General features: G+C 42.6%; 2 protein-coding genes across 7 annotated transcripts in view; both read left to right on the forward strand.

The window, feature by feature from the left end:
• suco (SUN domain containing ossification factor) overlaps window positions 1-10,965 on the forward strand; it is a 46,966-nt gene extending 36,001 nt beyond the window's left edge. For 3 of the 6 annotated variants that reach the window (XM_061738067.1, XM_061738069.1, XM_061738070.1), the window contains 8 exons: window positions 1,880-1,964; window positions 2,085-3,443; window positions 3,592-3,679; window positions 3,785-3,889; window positions 5,233-5,387; window positions 5,699-5,790; window positions 6,598-6,653; window positions 7,810-10,965. In XM_061738067.1, coding sequence (XP_061594051.1) covers window positions 1,880-1,964; window positions 2,085-3,443; window positions 3,592-3,679; window positions 3,785-3,889; window positions 5,233-5,387; window positions 5,699-5,790; window positions 6,598-6,653; window positions 7,810-8,373 — 2,504 coding nt within the window. In that variant the 3' untranslated portion in view covers window positions 8,374-10,965. Of the gene's footprint in view, window positions 1-1,879; window positions 1,965-2,084; window positions 3,444-3,591; window positions 3,680-3,784; window positions 3,890-5,232; window positions 5,388-5,698; window positions 5,791-6,087; window positions 6,654-7,809 lie in introns of those variants that run through there. The other 3 variants (XM_061738068.1, XM_061738072.1, XM_061738071.1) reach the window with 3 other exon arrangements.
• A 2,194-nt stretch (window positions 10,966-13,159) lies between these two features.
• mysm1 (Myb-like, SWIRM and MPN domains 1) lies at window positions 13,160-21,902 on the forward strand. The gene is made up of 20 exons (XM_061738073.1): window positions 13,160-13,231; window positions 13,367-13,439; window positions 13,522-13,592; window positions 15,278-15,352; window positions 15,448-15,532; window positions 15,830-15,928; window positions 16,086-16,635; window positions 16,719-16,953; window positions 17,050-17,180; window positions 17,266-17,369; window positions 17,445-17,522; window positions 17,615-17,697; window positions 17,779-17,833; window positions 19,266-19,316; window positions 19,466-19,540; window positions 19,612-19,800; window positions 19,884-20,016; window positions 20,132-20,237; window positions 20,355-20,412; window positions 20,525-21,902. Exons 1-20 carry the CDS (start codon window positions 13,176-13,178, stop codon window positions 20,822-20,824), a joined length of 2,607 nt encoding a protein of 868 aa, XP_061594057.1. The 5' UTR covers window positions 13,160-13,175; the 3' UTR covers window positions 20,825-21,902.
• Window positions 21,903-22,124: the final 222 nt, after the last annotated feature.

The following is a 22,124-nucleotide window of genomic DNA, read 5'->3' on the forward strand; positions in this document are numbered from 1 at the left end:
CACCCCATCTCAGTGCAGTGTTAGGTATAACTGGTTTAACTATACGGACTAGTCACTCATTTCAAGATCCACACAATTTAAAAACGCTCACTGACATTTAGAGATGATGTAGTGAGTCCCAATAGCAATGTGATGTGAAATTATTGTCCATTTAATTGTTTCTCTACTCATGTTTTTCTTACATTAAAAGGTGAATGCTAATGGCAGAAACAAGTGTAAAATTTGCATTATATTTAAACATTTGACTAAAGTAAAAATTTTCATAACTTGGAAGAAAATGCAGATGAAACTTTAAGAAGCCATTGGAGGTTAAAAAAAAAAAAGTCTGAATTTAATGACTATAATAAGAAAATAGACATAACTTGGCCAAAAGAAAATGGTTGCAATATTTTGTTGGACCGTCTTTAGCTTTAACTGGAGCACACGTGCATTATGGCATCGTGTTGATGAGCTTTCTCCTCATCCAGAGTTGCTTTTAATTTTTCCATTGTGTGGCATCTTCTCCAGCACATGATATACTGTCAGTGGCGTTAGGTTGGTCGGTGGCCGTCGGCCCAGGCCTGCACATCAGGCACTGCTGCTTTCACCCTGATGTCCTCTCTGCTGGAGAACAAAATAAATCTGTGTCTATCAGGACCACATGATGTTTTTTCCAGCTCTCCAGATTCTGATCTTCACCCTCCCGAGCAAACTGAAGTCTTTTCTTGATCAGCCTCACTGATAAGTAACTTCTTGAGGCCACACAGACTTTCTCATGCTGTTGGTTTTTCCACAGTCAGATCTCACTTTTAAGTGACGTCTTATGATAATTGTTTGACCCCCATCTGACTGCATTTCTTCGAGGATGAATGTCCACCACTGTCCTTTCAGGGTTTCATGCAGGACATCTCTAAACTGTTTTAATAATTGAACTAATCTTCTTAATGGTTTTGTTGCCTTATGCAGCACAGTAATTTGAGCCTTGTGAAACAGAGTAACATGTTTTCCATGACAGTGTGTCCTCAGCTTCTGATTCAACCTTTTCGAGGAATGATATGCTACTTGTTGCATCACTTGCTGTTGAATAACTGTTTAAAACAGATTAATCACTGCAACACGTTTCCAATTTAAAGAACAAAGCATGAGCGCATTCATTGTTCCATTTTTACCACTCTGCTCAAACTTGCACTGCCTTGCAGGCTTTTCTCCTTCCCTCTAACCACGAGTTGGTCTGTCCTCCCACATACTGTTTAAATTAACTGCTTTGAAAACTGAGTCACTTTATTTCCCTCTCTAAAGTGTCTCTATCCGTATAGCCTGAATGTTCATGTGGGTAAGGCTTGAGATATCCAGATGTTTGTTCTGCTGCTGGCAGGGGGTCTCCAGCAGCTTTTCAGCAAAAATGTCTGTGCACAGAGGAGGCTGTGATGCTGTGTCAAAATTATGTTTTCTTTTTAGATTTAATTCTTTTGCTAAACTATTACCAAGATAGATTTAGAAAAAAGGGGAATTTGTAAATGCGAAAAACTCCAAAAACCATAGCCACAAATGTATCTGCACCGTTTTTGCTGCTGCAGGCAACACAACAAAGTGTGTCTTTTACTGCTGGTCTGGCTATCCAGAGTTACAGTCGTGCTTCCAATTTACACCCACAGAGTCGGAGACGGGCTGTAGGGGAGAGATCGGTTTTAACTGGTCCAGACTGGTTCTTAGCTTTTTCTAAACATGGGCGTTCCAGCCGCGCAGTGTTCACTGCACGTACCCCCCACATCTGCAAGGGATGTTGGTGGGGGGGGGGGTATACCGCGGCCAAATTACGGAGTTCAGTCTCACATGGCAGCCAGGTGTTGTGCGTCATGTTGTACGTTTGTTCATTGTTGTCCCTTTGTCTGAAATCCAGGTAATGCAACTACAGAGAAGAACGAAGAGAAAGGGAGCGCAGATGTTACGTTGAAATCAGAGGAACCTTCCCAGGACTCCCCAGTGTAAGATCCGGCACACAGAAGTCAACCAGTGTCATTCAGAACTGAGATCATTGCATTTCTTTTTATAACCCTGAAACTGTGTTAGGGTGTTCTGACTTTGTCACCATTAATTTTTCCCAGACTGGAGGTTACAAACCCAGAAGAGCCTTTAGCTGAGGAGGTCTTTAATGTCTCCAGCGACTCTTCGGCATCATCCTCTTCGTCATCCGAGTCCCCTGACAATAGACAGATTGTCACTCTGGTGGAGGATGAGGAGGAAGAGGACGAGCCCAAGCAGTCGACTGTCACTCTGCTGGAGGAAGAGGAAGAGGACAGGAATGATGAGAAAATGGGGAGTGAGCCGGACAGGAACCAATGGGACAACCAGACATGCTGTCCTTTCTCCTCCCTCACGTCGCTCTCTCTGTCCTGCGTGGCCACTCTGCCAGAGCTGCTCCATCGCTGGTGCTCGGCCAGGCTTGCCAAAGAGAGGCTCCGAAGCCTCAAGAGGAGAAAGCTTAACGCTCAAACACACACGCACCCTGCTGTGAACACCCCTGCTGTCACACACACACCTCAGCTGATTCCTGACCCCACACCGCCTGAAGAAACCCTTCCTCCAGGAGAAAAGACTGCAGAACCCGAGACGGCCGTAAGTGGCCAAAGCGAGGGGAAGCCCTTAGGTGAGGTGCAACAAACCGATGCAGATGTCAGCCCTCACACACGTGATGCACACACTCCAGAGGGCAACATCCTGCTGGAGCCCAGCAGAACCTCCACCATCCCCCCACACAGCTTTTCAGACAGCTTCTCCTCGACGCAACCCACACCCTCTCACGATGAGAAGCTGTTGCCTCCTTTTAACGATGGAGCGTACGACCCCACACCCACCCCCTCCCTTCCAGCTGCTTCGGTCCCGGAGACGCAGCAGCCCAGCAGTGCCACCCTCAGCCATTCTGTCAGTCCCACCCCGCAGCCTCAGTCCTCCGAGCTGGCCTCTCCCGTCGTCGTGGTTCCTCCCGTCAAGGAGCCGTCTGTTCAGGCTCTTCCCACCGCATCGAGGCCGGATGACTTTATACCCCCTCCCACCGAGCTCCCACAAACTGACACCCACGGGGACGCAGTTAAATCAGGGGTAGACGCCGGTGGGGGCACACAGAGACAAAATGTTCAGGCTCCTCACGTCCACAGAGAGCTGGGGGACTCCCTCTCTCCGTCAGGGGAGGCTAATCGGGTGGAGGATGTCGGGGAGGAGGATCTGCTGAGCACTAATGGAAACGGCAACATCCACCGGACAGCCACAGACTTTTATGCAGAGCTGCAGAACGGGGGGGATTACGGTGGCGGAGCAGCAAATGGCAACAGCGTGTTACTGAACGGAGGAGCTGTTCACGGCTCCAGCCAGAAGGAGAGCGTGTTCATGAGACTGAACAACAGAATCAAAGCTCTGGAAATGAACATGAGCCTGTCCAGCAGATACCTGGAGGAACTCAGCCAGAGGTTAAGCAACAATCAGTACCACGTTTCCATAGTAACAAAAAATAGGATGCATAAAGTATAATTTTGTTTTAAACATTTATGACGTAGAGGTTTTTATTTTGTGTGTGTGTTTGTTTGGTTTTCTAACCCTCCCATCTATGTTTCCCAGGTACCGTAAACAGATGGAGGAGATGCAGAGAGCGTTCAACAAGACCATCATCAAACTGCAGAACACCTCCCGCATTGCTGAGGAGCAGGTCACTTCACTTTACCACTCGGGGGAAATATGTTGACCCAAGAACAGGATTTAGTAAAATAAAAACTGATCAGCTGTTGACTTATTTCTTGGTGAACTTTGACAGGACCAGAAGCAGACCGAGTCCATCCAGGTCCTGCAGAACCAGCTGGAAAGCGTCACCAAACTGATGCTCAATCTCACAGCTACAGTGAGCCAGCTTCAGAGAGAGGTGCCGTACCTGCCATTAATCTGTGTTTTTGATGAATAGATTTCAAGCTGCTTGGTTTTTATTCAAATTCTATTTAATTACTTTTGCGTGTTGAAACTGCAGTACGCTCCCAAGCAGTTATGTTGCGCAACAAGTTCAGGTTAAGATGAATATTCTCTTCGTTGTGTGTGTATGTGTGTGTGTGTCTTTTTTGTGTGTGTGTTTTTTTTTTTACATAATTAGAAATCCCGTATTCCACACCACAGAGATCTGTTCTCTCTGACAGACGACACGGTTCCTGTTCAGTCTTCTTTTTAATGTTACACCTGCACGATGCTGGACCTGAGGCTAGCTTGGTGCACCTCAGACAAAAAAAGAAAAAGCAGCTGCTATAGTGCACCTGTTTCATTTTTTAACTTACTAGCTGTGATTTTATGATACAAAAAAATCTGTTGTGCACTTCTGTGTTACTAAACACAGAGGTTTAAATGCTTGACAGCATTTATGGAACAATAGAAGCAGTGGAGTAATTTGGATTTTAGTTGTGGCACTTTGTGCAGCTAATATGGTTAATGGTACTCTTGGTGTGGATCATATGTCCACAGGCCTGATGATACTGAAACGCTGTCTTATTAAAACCATTAAGGATAGAGCTGTTGTTCGTTACTGGGTGGTGCTATTGGTGTTCTTTGATAGTGAAATTGGGGTACTATGCTAGTATTTGTATATATGGTAATACCATGAAAAAGGGTCATTTGTGTGGCTTTCCAATTTCCAATAAGTTCTACTTGTTCTGGATCCATTTCTGGTTCAAATGTGCTGCTATTCTCACAGAAGCTGAGACTACGATACATAACCAGCTGACTAAGAGCAGGGTTGACTCTTCTGTTGGGAGGTATTTAAAATGGTGCAGCAGCACATGTGGGTGGCAGTGACTTTTATTTTCTTTTACTTTTCTGTGGATCATTATCATTTGATGTCACACTGAGACTGAACAGGTCGTATGGAAATGAGGCTGCCCGGTTGGGCTAACACCAAACAGTCTGTTATGCTATTAAACGGGCTCGGTTCTCCCGACCTTCACTGCAGTAGCAGGTTGTTCACACGTCTGGCAGGCGAGGCTTTCACAACATATTTTCTCTGAAAACATGAATTAAGTGCAGAGTTTGACGATTATAAAAGAACGCGAAAGGAATGAAGTTGGAAGTCGGGCAGCTGCCACCTCCTGGGAAGGAATGTCTATAAAAGTTTGCACGCCACGCCTGAAATATGCAACTTGTTACTCAAACACAAATACAGTCAGACTGCGCAGTGTTTTTTTTTTCCTTTTGCACAGCATTTATTGTTGAACCTTTCTTCTGCAGGTATCGGACCGTCAGAGTTATCTGGTGGTGTCTCTGGTTCTCTGTCTCTTCCTGGGGCTCCTGCTTTGTCTTCAGTGCTGTCGCAGCTCAGCTCCCACCCCCAGCACCAACACCGCTGCCCTCCCCAAGAGCAACCACTACCCCAGCCCCAAGAGGTCTGAGCCTTTCTCACACACATACGCGCATGCTGGTTGATCTTCCAACCAATGGGTCATTTTATTTCTGTCAACTTTGCATTTGAATGTCCTCGGAACTGCTCATCTGCTTTCAAATCTGTCTCTGATAAATCCTCCACTTGGTTGTTTAAGTCCTGGTACCTTCTGGACCGCTTCCACACTTCTGTTTTCTGTCTGTCAAATGTCATCACTCCCATCCTGCCACTAACAGCAGGAAGTCAAAGCCAGCATAGTTGCGTTGTGGGGAATCGTTATCAATCATTCACGTCAGTTCTGTCTTCCTTCGTCAGATGCTTCTCCTCCTATGATGATATGAGCCTGAAGCGGAGGGTGACCTGTCCACTCGTCCGCTCCAAGTCATTTCAGTTGTCCTCTACAGAAGGTAAAGGCGATCCTCTTTAACACGCCCATCTAAACACACTAGACACAAGTATCTCCTCCAACTTACCTTTTTTTCCCCCATCTATTGTTTCTCCTCTTGTTTGTGACATTGAAACATAATCAACATTGATCCTACAGTCAGAGCGCTCTGCAAAGATCAAAAGATCACAACTCTTTCAGGCCAGCTGCTTTCAAGCGCTGCAGCTGTTTACAACATCCAAACACTATCCGCTCCTTCCTCATGCTCGCCATTTCTCACTCCTTACACTTCTGCTGTTTCCTCTCACACATGCTACAGCCTCAGCCAATGGCCGTCCACCGCGAGCGGGCTGCAAGCTAGAAAACAAGCAAGTCTTTGACCAGGGAAACCTAACACTCCCCCTGCTGTTCATCACTGCTCGTGTGTGTGTGTGTCTGGGTGTGGGTGTTTGTGTGTGTGGGGGGGGTGTGTGTGGAAAAGATTTTACCCTTGAGGCTGTCATTGCCAGCTTTAGTCCACATGCAGGCTCATGAGGTTTAATAATAGAGTGCAATGCTTTGCTGGCTCATGGTAGACTTCTGCAAGTAGTAATAAATGATTAAATAACCTGCCTTTTCCCTGTGATTTCAGCCTGATGTTGCATTTCAATCTTATTCAAAGTATATGTGCTTTCTCATTTTCTGATGGTAGACAATCATTTGGATATTAATTTTTTCTTGCCTTTTTGCCATAAATAAAACTACTTGCAAGGTCACTTCATGCTTGTTACATGTATGTTTTCCAGTTTGCCATTCCATCATTAACCTGGCCCCTCTCTCCCCTCCCCAGTAGGTCCCGATGACTTGTACATTGTAGAACCTCTAAGGTTTTCTCCAGAGAAAAAGGTACAGTGTCTGCTGGCTGTGACGGCTACCTTACATAAGTGCTGTGTGTTCTCTAGTGTCAGTGTGTTTAGGAAGTGTAGAGCAGGAATCTCTCCTGCTTCCAGTTTCTAATCAGTGGAGTAGCCAAGATGAGGGGTTAGCTGAGAGCATGTCCAGATTCAGCCAAAGCCAAAACACCACTTTGTCTCTGACACTGTTAGTGCAACCCCCAAATCAGAGAACATTTGGAAAAATAAATATCATTTTTATATGCCTTTTAACCTCTTTCTTTGCATTTAGTGGAAACTGAGGACATTTCACATTTTTCTTGTTAATTTCATTTTATTGTTCATGTGCATTCAATAACAATAAAAGGCTGGAACAGAGTACAAGAATAGGACAGTAAAGTATTTACCCAGTTTCTGTAAAATCCATCATCTTGAAGGCAGCTTATGTAATCTCTATTATTTTCTCCATTATTTGCGGCTATCACAGACATTAATTTAGCCAAAAATGCCAGGACGATATGGTGCCTGTGCAGAGTCTGGCTTTAGGATTTGTTGCTGATGGAAGTCTGGATGCTCCTTTTGTTGTTGGCAACCATTTCGCTGTCACTGGACAAGGTTGACATAACGCTTCATTTTTTTTTTTGGACAGTACAGCTCCAAGTGTGATATGTGAATGTAGCTTTGTCTCAATGCTTTTTTTTTTTTTTTTAGTGTTGCAAGCCAGAATTGTAACAATGGAAGTATATTAACAAATAAAATGAAGCTGAGATGAGAGGAAACCTGAACTACCTTGGTTTCATATTATCTGCAAAGAAATAAGTGAAAAGAAATAATTCAGTGTAAGAAACACAGCTCTTTCTGATTTGGGTTCTGCTGTTACACACCTAACTTGCTTCATCAAAGGTTTTTAATTCTTTAAATATAGCTTTAAATCGCCCTGGGGTAGTTTGTCAGTACTTGAAGATAAATTAAAAGCAATATTTTCTTTCTCCAAATCCTTTATGGCTCCATTCCCTGGTGACCCTCCCATTCCTTCTCTGAAGCTTTAGTTAGTGTGCGTCAGTGTCGGGCTCAGAAGTGGTTGATTAGGCCCTGCAGTTAGGTCTTATTTTGTTGTCTTTGAGTTGTTAGGAAATGACTTCTTCTCCTCTGCTGTGTTCTTCCTGTAGAAAAAGCGCTGCAAGACAAAGTCGCTGGACAAAGTTGAGACCCTGAAGGCATTCGCTCCCTCCGCACTCCTCACAAACGGAGACATCAAGTGTAATGGCTTCCACCCATGCCTCCCCGTGCCGTTACCACCCCCACCCCCTCCCCCTCCCTTGCCTTCCCTCACTCTCCCCCTGCCACCACCTCTCCCTCCATCCACAGAGGAAATCCCACCGTTGCCCAACTGTACCCCCACAGAGTTCCCCTCAGAGACCAGCAGCTGTAGCTCCTCCACCCATTCGGAGGAGTCGTACACTAACCGCCTCCCCCTTCCCTCCCCTCTCTTCCCCTCAGCGGGGCTCTGCAACGGGCACGGCCTCCCTTTCCCCCTCAGCCAACCTCCGGCCAAGACCCGGCAGGAGAAGCGCTCGGTGAAGCGGCGCAAGTCTCGCCAGACGGAGCTGCAGTTCCCCCACATGCCAGAGGGGGGCGCCGGCTCTTTGACCAGTCTGCAGCAGCTTATGAAGGGAAACAAGGAGCTGAGTGTCGGGACCTTTCGGGCGACCGCCGTCACTGGACACGTCTGAAATCTTAAACTTCACCTACACACGACTTTGTTTTGATTTTAAGGTAGTAGACACGTGAGAAGAATTCCTACCACATCCCAAAGAACCACATTTCCCATAAACTCTGGCACACTGTGGAACTTAAGTGGGTATGGCAGCATCAGTTCAACATCATCTGGCCCTTATCCACTCCTGTCAAAGACCTGTTTATGGTTATGTGCCTTTATATCTGTTGTAGACCTTTTAATTCTTAACACTTCTGAAGTTGATGTGCAAGCAGAGTCGTTGGTGCGGAGTGACACAAGTACAAATCACATCCATCAGGCATTTTCTTTCCTCTCCTCTTGATAAGCACATTGTCCTCTCACAGTGGAGCACCTTTTTATTCTTATTTTTTTTTTTTGTCACCCTCTCTGAGCACAATGAGAAGAGGCCCCGGCCTCAAGCTCCACATTTTTTTTCATCAAGTATTAGGCCGTTGTTTTGGATGAAAGTGTCATTGTGAGTGAACTGTGAAGCACGAAAAGCTCATTCTCTCTTCTTCGTTTCCTCTCGTCTTGCTGTTTTTCTTTGTATTTTGCCATCTCTCATATATGCATGGGACCACAGTGTTGGAATTTCCTTGTGCACCTTTCTGATACGCTCTGTCTCCGTCAGTCTGTTTCAAACCAAACCACAGGGGCCGAATGAAGAAAAATAATTTTGCATGATGTGAAGTGGCCTGAACGTGGATGCCCTTGCAGTTTATTTTGTCTCATTTAATCTCCTAACACGCGTGCAGTAGCAGCAGTCTGCAGATCCTGCAAGCTCGCAGTGGATCATTCCCCCCCCAGACTCAGTTATTTTGGGCTGGGCCCAAAACTGTGCTGTCATATTGGGTATTGTAATCCTGATGAAGATGAATGGGCGCGAGGCGAGCTGGATTCTATTTGTTTTTTATCTCCGTCACTGAGCCACGGCCGTCTGTTGCCGCTGCTGGTTTGGTTTATTTGAATAATCCTCACGGCCAGTACGAGGAGACCGCTTCCCGTGGAGGGTTCAGTCTTGCGTAAGAGCACGTTTGGTAGCAGAGCTGTATGTTTACACTTTTTCTCGTGTCACGCAAGCTTCTGAGACCCTGCAGAGGAGTCTGACAGACCTGTTTTATTTATCTATTTATTTATTTAAATGATTATATAGAGTTTTCTATCGAGGCACTGGTTTGCCAGTCTTCCAGTCCTGCAGGGTCGCAGCAGTTTGTTCGTGTTTATTCGTTGTTATGTAGAAATATTACTCAGCGGTACTGACCCACAGTCATGCTCGACAGCTCAGCCACGGATTCTTCTTTCTGTCCTGCGTTACATTTTTTTTTCTTAGATTGTATTTTTTAAATCTTCAAGCCTGAAACGTCGGGCTAAAATCACCAACAGTCACATTTCATATCCAGCAGAATAACTGAGTACAGATTTAAGACATTGTGCGTGGATGAGGATCATCATACTGCTGCTTCTGTACGTGCAGAACTGCTGGGGAGCCGTGAACAGTTCCGGACTGATTGTTCATTCCCGTCTACTTATTTGTGCATCTTCCCCGGATGAGCCAGCTGATTTTAAGTCGCCCTGCGTGTTATTGTGTCTGAACTACAATAACATCTAATTTAAACGCTGCAGGCAGCTGCAGATGTGAAAGCAGTGTATTTATTCTTTGTTTTTATACATTTCCTCGTATGTATGTGGTTTCTGACTGGCTCCATGTGGTTGGCGTTGTGTACATTTTGACGGAGACACAATTTGCATATTCTTCTGTCTTCGCTACGCAGCTCCTCGTGCTCCTGCTGTCGTGCACCACAGTAGTCACCTTGGACCCTTGCTGCACGACTTCCTCTACGACCTGCGAAGAAAACATGGTGGAGCGAGCCACTCCACCATGATTCCTACATGAAATACTTTCTCACCGTGCATGTGTGCTCTTTCCGTGCATCCTCGTGCTCACGTTACACTCCGTCAGTCTTGTTTTTACTCATTACTGCTCTTGGACTTCATGTGCTTGCACCACTTTGGATGGCTGTGAAGTATTGTGCAGAGGAAATGAATTATGATTAAATAAAGGGAACACGGGAAAGAATCTGATATGGAACACTATTAATGTGATTGTTTATTCCACAAGGAGAGCAAATCCTTTTTTCCCCCTTTTTTGAATGTTGCGTAAACCTGTATGCATGTGAGATTTTTTGTTTGTCTCATGAGTGTCGCTCATGACAAAGACTACTTTGAACCTACTTAAACCCATAACACAGAAAGCGAGGAGGAAGCTCATTGTGCACTTTGTATGACTCCTCGTGCCTTTTTGTTTTTCTACTTTACATGTCAAGTGCTATCCTTTCTTCACCCCTCCCTTCTTTCCTCTTTGTGAGTACTCTGGAGAGCTGCACAGTATTTTTGAGCAGGAGTGAGTTACTACAAAAAAGTGTAGTGCCATTAGAAACTGTGAATTATTTCTAAATAAAATCTTTTTTTGTTGTTGTTGTCTTTCACTTTGTCTTTGGGTTTTGTCTCGAAACAATTTCATTGGTCAGATATCTTTTAACCATTCAGGATTTTGTCTTTGTCCTAATAAAAAGATTAAGTAAAATTACTTGGATTCGTTTAGTTTTTCACAGATCCAATAAAGGAGAAATATGTTTTTTTGCCTTGTAATTTCCATTTCTAAAATAAAACTGTCTAGATATGTGGTACAAGTCAGTCTTATTTAAAATGTGACAAAATAGGAAGATTGTAGAGGTTAAGTATACAGGTAGAGCAAAGTTATGCACAGTTATTTGTATTACACATTTCAAACATAAGGACTCAAAGGCACTAATAAAGATATCAAACTAGATTTTTAATAAAACAATGTTTCATACAAGTATCTAAAACTGAATGAATGTTATTTAATCAAAAGCATTTGAAAAAATAAGACGCAGTTTGGTTGTCAAAATTGCTACTTTTGGACAAATTCAAGCTCCACCGGGAGCTGATTCCAGCAGAGGGAAGCATGCTGACTGAAACCCATTTCACCTTTATTTTGATGCCTCTGGGTGAGCTGACCAGTTCCTGCAGACACCTTCCAGGTTTATACGCAGGAAAAGGTTTCTGATATAATCTGGGCCCTGACTGTTCAGATATGTATTGATGGAGAAAAAAAAGGTTTACGCTGAATAATTTTTGAAAGCCAGTGTAAGGATTAAAGTACTGGATTGATATGTTCCCTCTTCCACTGATGGAAATACTGCAGGATACACATACAGAAAATCCAAGTGTGAACCATTAAACATCTCTTTAGGAAAGACAAATCACCTCAGGGGCCAAAGCCAGTAAGGAATTCACATCTAGGTCCAGTTGAGAATTTATGGTGGAAAATCCAGGTACGTCGACGGGTGAATGATGAACTTTCTTCCTGCAATGCTGTTCTGCGAATGAAACGGAACCTGGTTGATGACAAGGAATATTAACTCTCAGTAAAGTTCATATCTCAAAGAATACCAGCTTTTATAAAAGCCACAAATGGTGTAAAGCTGTGGACTGTGATTTTTTGTGGCTCATGATTCCCTAATTATCTCATAAATGTGTTATTCCATGCTGTTTCCTTTAGCTGTTGTTTGGGGGGGGGGAAAGGGAGCAAACTTCATTCAATGGCAGGATAAGCAAAAAAAAAAAGAAAGGGGTCAAGCAACAAAAAATGTTTTGGGTTGTATTTACCCTGCCTTTAACATTACTTTGGTTGTTTGTTTTTAAAAGCAGAATGTTCAACTGTTACATAAACTAATTTGTCATATGTTATATTATCTTGCCATGATGCATTTTCTAATGCAAATTAAACAACTAAACGGACATCTTCTCAGACTTTGGCTTGGATTTCCTTGATTTGTTACTTTGTCATGGAGTTTCCTGGCTTAGTATTGAAATCTATTCATACAATGTTTCAAATCAATTGTACAATAAAAAACATTTATAGATATTTCATACAGAAATCAGCCTTTCTGTAAGACGCTGTTTTCGCACTGATGTTTCTTACCTTAAAGATTTTACTTTGCCTGGCATGTTAGGGATCTGAATCGATCTCTTCGTCAACACGAAACAATGACTGCTTATTAAAAGCAAATTAAGCTACAACTGTTTGGTTATAGATTTTTTTTATTTCTCTTTCAAGGGAACAAGGTGAAGTCATAATCGTTGAGTTTTATTGAGGTAGATTTGTGTATTAATTATTCAATCTCAAAAAAGATTGGTTCAATCAAAAAAAATAATTTCAATCAAAGAAAAAAAAAAAAAAGTGTTTGAATGCAAACAAAGATATTTGAGACTCAAAAAAAATGCATTTGAACACTGTTTTTCTTTGATTGGAAATGTTTTCTTTGATAGAAGTGAAGTTTTTATGTAGTGTTTTTTTGTGTTTGGGCCATATTATGGGTAGGACATTTGTGTCTTTATCATTTAATCAAAAAAGAAGTTGCTTCAAAAAGAAAAAATATTTTCAATGAAAAAAAATCACTTCAATAAAAAAAACTCCCCTTTTATCAAAGAAAACATTTCCAATCTCAGAAAAACAGAGTTCAAATGCATTTTTTTTTGAGTCTCAAATTTTTTTTTTGCATTCAAACATTTTTTCTTTAATTGAAAATATATTTTTTGATTGAAGCAATTTTTTTTTGATTGAATAATTAAGACACAAATCTACGCCTTTCCAGCAGCATGGGACTAACTGGAGAGTCGTCCCTCCGGCCGCCAGGCGGCGCTGCAGGCGGCGCCGGACTCTGTTTGCAGCAGCGCGGCGCTTTCTCTCTTGTTTACGTTTGATCCAACAACATGGAGGACGAAGTTGATGTTGACATCGAGGGAGACGACTTTGAGAGTGGCATTAGGTAGGGGGCTTGTCTTTACTCTTTAACTCGTGTCTCTACCGTATTGTGGTGCGTGTGCGTCATAAACCCCGCAGCGCGGGACGGTTCTGGCTCTGGACGTGTTGCATTCACGACCGCTTGTTCTTGCTGTTGCAGTCAGATGGAGACGGGAGGGTTCATCCAGGAGCAGCTGGTGCAGTCTGCGGGGAGGAGTGGGTCCTGGACCCTGGTAGGACCTGCTGCAGCTGGGTTTATGTCTGGGTTTGTGTCAGGAAGCTGCTGTGCTTGTGTTGACTGTGTGTTTCTCTCAGCCCTGGGAGCTGGACGACTCCATCAGCCCCGAGAACCGAGAGGTGATCGAGAGGATGCTGCTGGAGGAACAGTATCCTTCTAGCAGGAAACTATTGAGAAACAACTGCTGAGCAGTGGCATTATTCCAGCCTTCATACTTAACACACTAAATGATCAACAAGAGTTTAGTTTAGTTTATTTGCACATAAAACAGAACAGTAAAAACAATGGGCAAATGAAGCATTGTGCAGGAGAGGTGGAAGCCAAAAAGGCTTATGAAAATGCCTCCCCTTTATAATATAAAACACACATAAACAACAACAGCAGTAACAGCAGCAGTAGTAGCAACTGACTTCAAAGCAAAAACACAATATAGAAATGCATAATGTAAAGTAACAGAAAAAGACAATTTAGCATGAAAAAGAAACAATACTGGATTATTGAAAGACAGGAAAAAGGAAGAAGATGTAGGATAATTGCATGAAAAAAAGTACAGTTTAACAACTCCAGAAGTGTTTCTGGTCTTAACTAAAGAATGATTTTTTTTCAAGTGTTTTTTGAACAAAGCCAGTGAAGATATTGATTTTAGTGATATAGGTAAATTGTTCCATAGGGATGGTCCTCTGTATTTTAAAGTGCATTGATTGTGTGAAGTCCGGCATAAAATTCTGGAAGCTGAGTGGCAGGTCATGAGATGAATATACATACTTATACATAAACACACAGGTTTGATAGATGTTCACATTGAAGACAGATAACAAATTACATTTTCTAAAAAGAAAAATAAGAGATTCTTTTGGCAAAAGTAACCATTCTCAAAAATGTATTTTGGGCTAGCAGGATCTTATTGAGAAAAGTAGGACATGTAGCTGCCCATACAGAATTACAATACACAATATATGGATACATTAAGCTATAATAACAAGTTAAAATACAAGATTGATTCACCAGTGATCGTATTCTACTCAAAATACCGATTGGCCTCATAGTTTTTTTTAGTTCAGTATGGCACTTCCATGTTAAGAGCTGAAGAATTAAAATTTCATTCAATACATTTGCTTCTATTGAAGTGTCAAAACCTATAATGCATTATATATTGTATTCCACATAAATGTTGACAGGTAAATACAATTTCATCCTTCAGCTAATGGTTGCATGATCAAACAGTAAAAATAATAGGCCGCAACCCTTAAACAAGTCACTAAACAAAGTAAAGTTTGTTGTTGATAATTCAGCAGGATAATCAATTAATTGTTTGATCCAGAAGACACCCAGAAACTGTCAAGTTACTAAAAATGGTAGGAATCCATTGTCAAAAGAGTTGCAGATTAATTGACCAATAAAATAGTGTTGGACACTGTCCCAGTTTCATACTGGAAATGCGAGCTACTGTTTTATTGTTTGGGTGTAGAGTCTATCAGTTCTGATCCAGTGCCACTGGAAATGATGTAACCCCATACCATCAAACTTGTTGTAGGCTCTTCCAAACACCCTTCATATGTTTTGTCCCAGTCATTCTGGGTCAGGTTGATCTTCATGTCGTCTGTCGAAAAAATGCTGTTACACAACAGGCCTTGTCTTGTGAGATGGGATTTTAACAAAGCTGTGTCTGACCTTTCTTCTATGAAAAATGATCATGACCACAGTCACTTATATGTTTTCATAAATGGCTAAAATGAAAATGTTGTCATTGCCCAAATAACTGTAGATTACAGGTCAGAATCCTGCTCTTGTATTTTTGATTGTTAAATCAGTGTTCCTCAGCTGTTCTTGAAGATATTATTTGACAGGTAAGGAGCCTCCCGACCATATTTTGCAGAGTAATGCTACCAAAAAACACAAAGTGAAGAAGTAAGTTACTTCTTTTCTTAGCATTCTCATCACCGTTGCACTTGTTTTTGATTGTCTTGGTCTTCATGCAATGCTTCTCTCTGTTTGGTGTTTAGATCTCCTACCAAGACTTTGGCCTCAGCATCTACTGCATCTTCCCGCTGGTCCAAACAGGAGAGAGAGCTGTTTGAGAGAGGACTGGTAGGCTTCTCCCTTGAAAGTGCAGCTATTTTGCTGCTGTCTCTCACATGTTATTTCTTGGGATACATACTGTAAGCCTATTACAGTTTTAATGGTGATTTTGTATACAGTACTTTGTGTGTGTTTTTTTGTTTTTTCCAAAACCACTGACCAGAATATCATGAAACTTGGTGCGGAGTTGGAGCATCAAGCATTTTAATCCAGGATGGAATCACTAGTCAAAGCTGCAGTATATTTTTGTCTGTAAGAAGAACTCTCTGAGGTCCCTTTTTGAGGGCTTGATGTTTCTACCTGCAGGCTCAGTTTGGTCGAAGATGGACTAAGATCGCGAAGCTGCTGGGCAGCCGTACGGTTCTTCAGGTCAAGAGCTATGCCAGGCAGTATTTCAAACACAAGGTAAGAATCTCTGCGTGTGTTATGCTACTCCTAAATAACTTGTAGGATATATATGTGTATATGTATATGTATATATCTCTGTATATCTGTAATAAATCTTAATTAATCTTAATTGCTTTCATTTGTATTTTAAACGCTGCACTTTTTTCTGATCCAGAACAAATCAGAACCCAGTCCTGCAGCTCCCTCTACAGGTTCTGTGATCCCCCTACAGCCTCCCCAGTCCACGCCCAGTCACTCCTCCGCTCTTACCAATGCTGTCCGCATTGAGAGGCTCTCTGATGACGAGGATGTAGACATCACAGATGACCTGAGTGAGGATGAAGGTGCCGATGATCAAACACAAATTGTGGTCAAAACTGAGTTCCAGAGGCCAGACGGGCAGACGGAGACTGGGATCCAAACAGAAAGCCTTTCAGAAGAGCAGAACGAGGCGGGTCAGAGAGTGGAAGAGAAGACCCATGATACAGAGTACCAACCCAGCCAGAGTTCCCCTTCTCAGCCCTCATCTTCCCTTGTTTGCACGGACCTTGGAGAAGTAGGACTAAATGAGAAGGCTAGCGAGAAAGAATGTGTTTTTCCAGAAAGTCCTCAGACACAATCACAGAGAGAGTCAAAAGAGATTGATGCAGATGAGGGCCGGAGCTGGCAGTGTGACACGACACCACAGGCCGGTCCGGGAGATGAAGCATATTGCGGCAGCATGGGTAATCCACATTTCCTTTTTTGTCTTCTCATGACGAGGTTGATCTTTTAAGATTATTGTCAGTATATAAATTATGCTTTCCAGACTCACCAGATAAGACGGAGAACGATACACCAGATCAAGATGAAGATGAGAACCAGAACGAAGATGATGAAGATGAAGAAGAGGAGGAGCTGAAGGCCCCAGAACAAGAGATAGAGATGGACACAGAGACCATCACTGAGGAAGAAAAACAAGCCATTCCTGAGTTCTTTGAGAGCCGACCATCCAAAACCCCTGAAAGATATCTGAAGATTCGAAACTATATCCTGGATCAGTGGTACAAACAAACGCTAACCACATAAATGTTTCATAACTTCCTTCACCAGAGGTTTGCAGAGGAAAAAAAAAGACTATTGCTATCTTTACCCTCCAGGCTGAAGAGCAAGCCCAAGTACCTGAACAAAACATCGGTCCGGCCGGGTCTCAAGAACTGTGGCGACGTCAACTGCATCGGGAGGATACACACCTACCTGGAACTTATTGGGGCCATCAACTTCAATTGTGGTACGTCTATAGGAGTATCTACACATACTTATGGTGTCTGTGAATCTTCCTTTTTCATGTCTGAGTTCATACTTTCTTCTTGTAGAGCAAGCAGTGTACAATCGGCCAAAGGTGGTGGACCGCTTCAAACAGAAGGAGGGCAAAGACGTTCTGGAGGCCTATCAACTCGCCCAGAGGCTGCAGAGCATGGTAGGCCGGCCCTGTAACTCAACCACAAAATATAAGCTGGCTTCCTCACTTGAACTAACTTCAGATTGGTTGCAGAGGACCAGAAAGAGGCGTGTACGAGACCTCTGGGGGAACTGGTGCTACGCTAAAGATTTGGAAGGACAGACGTTTGAGGTCTGGACACTGACCGACATGCAAACACATGCAACTGTTCTGATTTCACGGTCATTTTTGTACTGAGACCATGTGGGCCGTGTGTTTCTCAGCATCTCAGCGCTGAGGAACTGGCTCGGCAGAGAGAGGAGATGAAGAAGCAACCCAAGCCCTGCAAGATGTCCAGATGCAGAGGGTGAGCAGCATTCAATGGTGCACCATGTAATTAATGACACATACGGGAATACTGAGAACGTTCTTTCACTTTGTCCACCAGGTCTTTTGATCCCTTCCAGCTGATTCCCTGCAGGTCTTTCGACGGTGATGTACAGGTTAGTGAATATCTATTTTATCATTAACTTTCCACATGGGTTGAGTTTTGCACACATTTCTCACATCTGAGTGAGATGTTTAGAAACTTTAGCTGCTTTTCATTGGAAATAATAATCACTTTACTAGTGTAAATTATGCTTAGCTAACATTTACTTCACCTTTTGGATTTCACAAAATCTTTCTTTTAGGTGACTAGATGACGTTTGGCAGCTTGGTCAACATTCTTCAAAAGAATTTAATTTAATTTTAGCATTATATGATTAGTGTTAACTAATAAAATAAGCTTCCAGAGTGATGGTTTGTTCTGATTTTAGATAAGTTTAAGTTGACCCTAAAGTGGTTTTGACTGTTTGCCAAACATCTTTACATTGATGAAGGCGACTAGAGTATTCTTGACTTCTGTGAATGCTGTGAAGGGATATTTATTCATCTAAGAAAGAATGTTCAACTTTTCAGCTCCCAATTTGAGGTTAGGAGGATTTGAGTTGGTACTTCTTACACAGTATCTTCTTCAATGTTACGTCCACTTTGCGGCAAGTGCAAAACACCGCTTGAGGACGATGCTGCCACTACCAGGATAATGTCCTTGGGGTTGAATATGCCTTTATTGCACCTCCGAACATACAGCAGGGCATAGTGACCACATACTGTATGTGTAGAAGTTATTTTTAAAATCGATTTGTTTGGAAACTTCTGTTGAGCTTAAAACCTCCAGTTGAGGATCAGCAGCTTTCTTCCTGCGACAAAGGCCTTGAGCATAGCAGAGCTTCGTTTGGTGGTTTCTGTGTTCCTGATCATCTGAGCCAATGTCCTCATGGCTCAGGATAACGGTTGGAGTCTTCGTCTAGACCAGTGCTTCCCAACCCTGGTCCACGGGGGACGCTGTCATGCATGTTTAAAATGTCTCCCTGCATCACCACACCCGATTCAAATTAGCAGTCATCCCCAGCTTGTCATCAAGGTCTGGACAACTCTGTTGACGACACAGCTACTGGTATCACGGTGTGCTGAAGCAACGTAGCATCTAAAACATGCAGGACAGTGTGTCCAGAGGACCGGGTTTGGGAAACACTGTTCTAGACCTTGGAAAGGGGGGGATACTCCTTCCAGTAATTTATATCAACACACAGCTGTTTCAGCTGGTAATCTAGGAATCTGAAGTTAAAGATAAACAAGGATGTTGAAGACGTCCTTGAATTAAATCATTAAATTATTATTAAACGCACACTTTCTCAGGTCTGCTTGTCAAACAGATCTTGTTTATGTTGCCACAGAGATGCGACCAGTCTGTTTTTATAAGTAACACATGGTTGAAAGACTCTGACGAGCCATTTTGAGACTTTCACTGTCATTGATGTGATAATCCTAGTGAGTGTGTGAGCAGATCATTATAAATATCATTGAGCAATATCCCTTCCCTGTTTCCTCCAGGAGCCATTCCAGGTCACCGTGTGTGCTGAAACCCTTCTTGTTATGGACATGGTATGTTATTCACACAGACTCATCTAGAAAATATTCAGGCTGTCGGTCAGTAAAGTATAACACCTCTTATAACAGCTCTTCTCCAAATAGTTTCATCCTTTATTGTATTGTTCCTGAACTGTTGAACTGTGCTCTGGTCCTGCATGTAGCATGCCCACGTGTCACGAGGGGAAGTCATCGGCCTACTCGGTGGAACGTTTGACGAAGAAGCAAAACTGCTGAAGGTATGATGAGCGATTGGAAGCAACAATCTTTACAAGTATAATCTGAAACTAATGTATAATTTCCACTATAGATCTGTGCGGCGGAGCCGTGTAACAGTGTGAGCACAGGTCTGCAGTGTGAGATGGACCCGGTGTCTCAGACACTGGCGTGTGATGTGCTGTCGTCCCTGGGCCTCGGTGTGGTGGGCTGGTACCACTCCCACCCCTCCTTTCACCCAAACCCGTCGGTGCGGGACATAAACACGCAGGACCAGTTCCAGGTGAAGTACAGTGAATGAAGGGGACACACTTAGTGAGCTACATGTGGACTTGTGGTCTGATTCTCTGTGTCCGATTGATTTAGAGTTATTTCTCACGAGGGGGAGCCCCCTTTATTGGGATGATCGTGAGCCCGTATGACCCAGCCAACCTCTCCCCCCTCTCCACCATTACCTGCTTGTTGGTAAAAGACAGCCAGGAGTCATCACAGCCTCACAGTAGGTCTCACACACAAGAACGGACCCAAAGCTGATGATGTGGGTTTGTGGTTTGTGTACACAAGAGAATAATCAACCTTCTGGCTGAGTGTGTTTATTTTCTGTTCCTCTGCAGAGATCCCTTACAGGTTTGACTTCATGTCATCACAACTTATCCCTGACTGGGAACAGACCATGAGGAGGGCTCAGTGGATCATCCACAAATACGCCCAAGCACCAGGGTGAGTGGTACTCATGACTGCAATACCTGCTACCAAGTTTAATCTTTATGGTTTATAAAACAGCTTGTAGTGGAGCGTCTGTGAACAGTTTTCTGTTCTTTCTTTCCGCTTGATCAGGAGTGTGCAGATGGACAGGTTATTCCGCAGAGAGTCCCATCTCACCTGTTTGGACAAGGTCAGTAAAACCCCTCCTACATTACATTTGCTTGTGACCTAAAGCATTTACACTTGCTTTTTTTTTTACATTTTTACCATTATCCTTCTTTAATTTGACCTGCTCCCTATAGATGCTGGCATGTCTGGCGAGGCATTTGGAACCCCTGCCTGATGGGGAGGGAGACCACTTCCTGACTCAGATCCAGTCCCTCTTCCAGTCAGACTTTATTTCCAGGCAGTGGTCCTCAGACCAGGAACAAGGAGAACTTTTAAACGCCTCTCCCAAACCAGCAGACTCGGACGACACAGCTTTTGAACAGCTTATTAGTAAAGAGGGGCCCCAAGAAGGAGCAGGGGAACCAGATACAAGCAGCAGCACAGTGCTGCATCTGGGCTCTGTACTCTCTACCGAACATGACTATCTCCTGTAAAATAAACAGCGTAGCTCACTTTACTTGTTCTATTCTACATTATTTAAGAAATTATATCATGTTTTGTACATATGTTTAAAGGACCATTCTAGTTTAAACCACCCTGGGGTTTTCTCATATTTGGCATAAATATCTCTGTATTGGTCCAGTTCTATGGAAGCAGAGGCCGTGGACTCTCCTCCTTGTGTGTCTATTGATAGTAGTTTACGCAGCATTCAGTAGTTGACCTGTATGGAACTGTGACCGGGTGACGTTGACTGGAAGGATATCCGCCTGTACAAAAGGTCATTTTTATACACTTTCTTTACACTTACAAAGTTTACGTTTCTCTGGTTTGTCTGCAGGGGGACTGCCCACGCTGTCACTTAAAGTCTTGTCAGAGGCTTAAAATAGAAAGTTATATTTATATAGTTTGATTGCCCCAAATGAACTTTACACTGTACCATCTAACTTTTATCGCAAGTTTATTTGAAATACATCATTGCATAACAATGTGAATTATGATTGATATCTGCAGGATGAACTGGAATGTTACGTTTTGGATCATTATTATTGTCTTATTACAGTCTTATTCGGTTTTATATCAGATGTCAATAGATATAATTTGAGTTCTTCAACCCAAACCTCAGAGATGGACTCATAATTGCGTGAGCAACTATTTGTGGGATCCAAAAATCAAGAGTTTTGGAAACAAAAATGCTGGATCCTACAATTATAATCCAGTTATGTTGATTTTTTTTTCTTTGTTTTTTTCCCCCCTCTCCTCTCCTTTAGGGATCAAAATAATGTGCTTTTATATCAACAATAGGTCATCACAATCATGGTAAACCATGTTTGTTTGAAAGGTTGTGTGTGTGTGTGTGTGTGTGTGTGTGTGTGTGTGTGTGTGTGTGTGTGTGTGTGTGTGTGTGTGTGTGAGAAAAATCATCAGTTCTTTGTCGCTTAAGCATAAATTAAACTATTTTTATATTTTGTGGTCTACTGTAGTATTTATTATTTTATGTATTGCAATGATAGCTACTTTTATTGGGTTGTAATTTTTCTAGAAGAGCCCTGTTTTAATGACAGTAGTGTTAAATAAAACTGTAACTCAATACTGTTACTACTTCATATTTTGTATGATGATTAAAGATGTCAACAATTTTTAATAGGATATTAAAGTATTTTTCATTTCAAATTTAAGTTTAAGGGTTTTTGTATCCAACACTGGGTAAAACATTTTTTTTTATTACGTAAGTTTAAAAAATAAAGACCCATTTCGTTTTGAAAGGTTATTGCTTCTGTTGCGGCGGGACGATTC

Source organism: Cololabis saira, chromosome 13, assembly GCF_033807715.1.
Source record: "Cololabis saira isolate AMF1-May2022 chromosome 13, fColSai1.1, whole genome shotgun sequence".
In the NCBI taxonomy this organism is placed as follows: domain Eukaryota; kingdom Metazoa; phylum Chordata; class Actinopteri; order Beloniformes; family Belonidae; genus Cololabis; species Cololabis saira.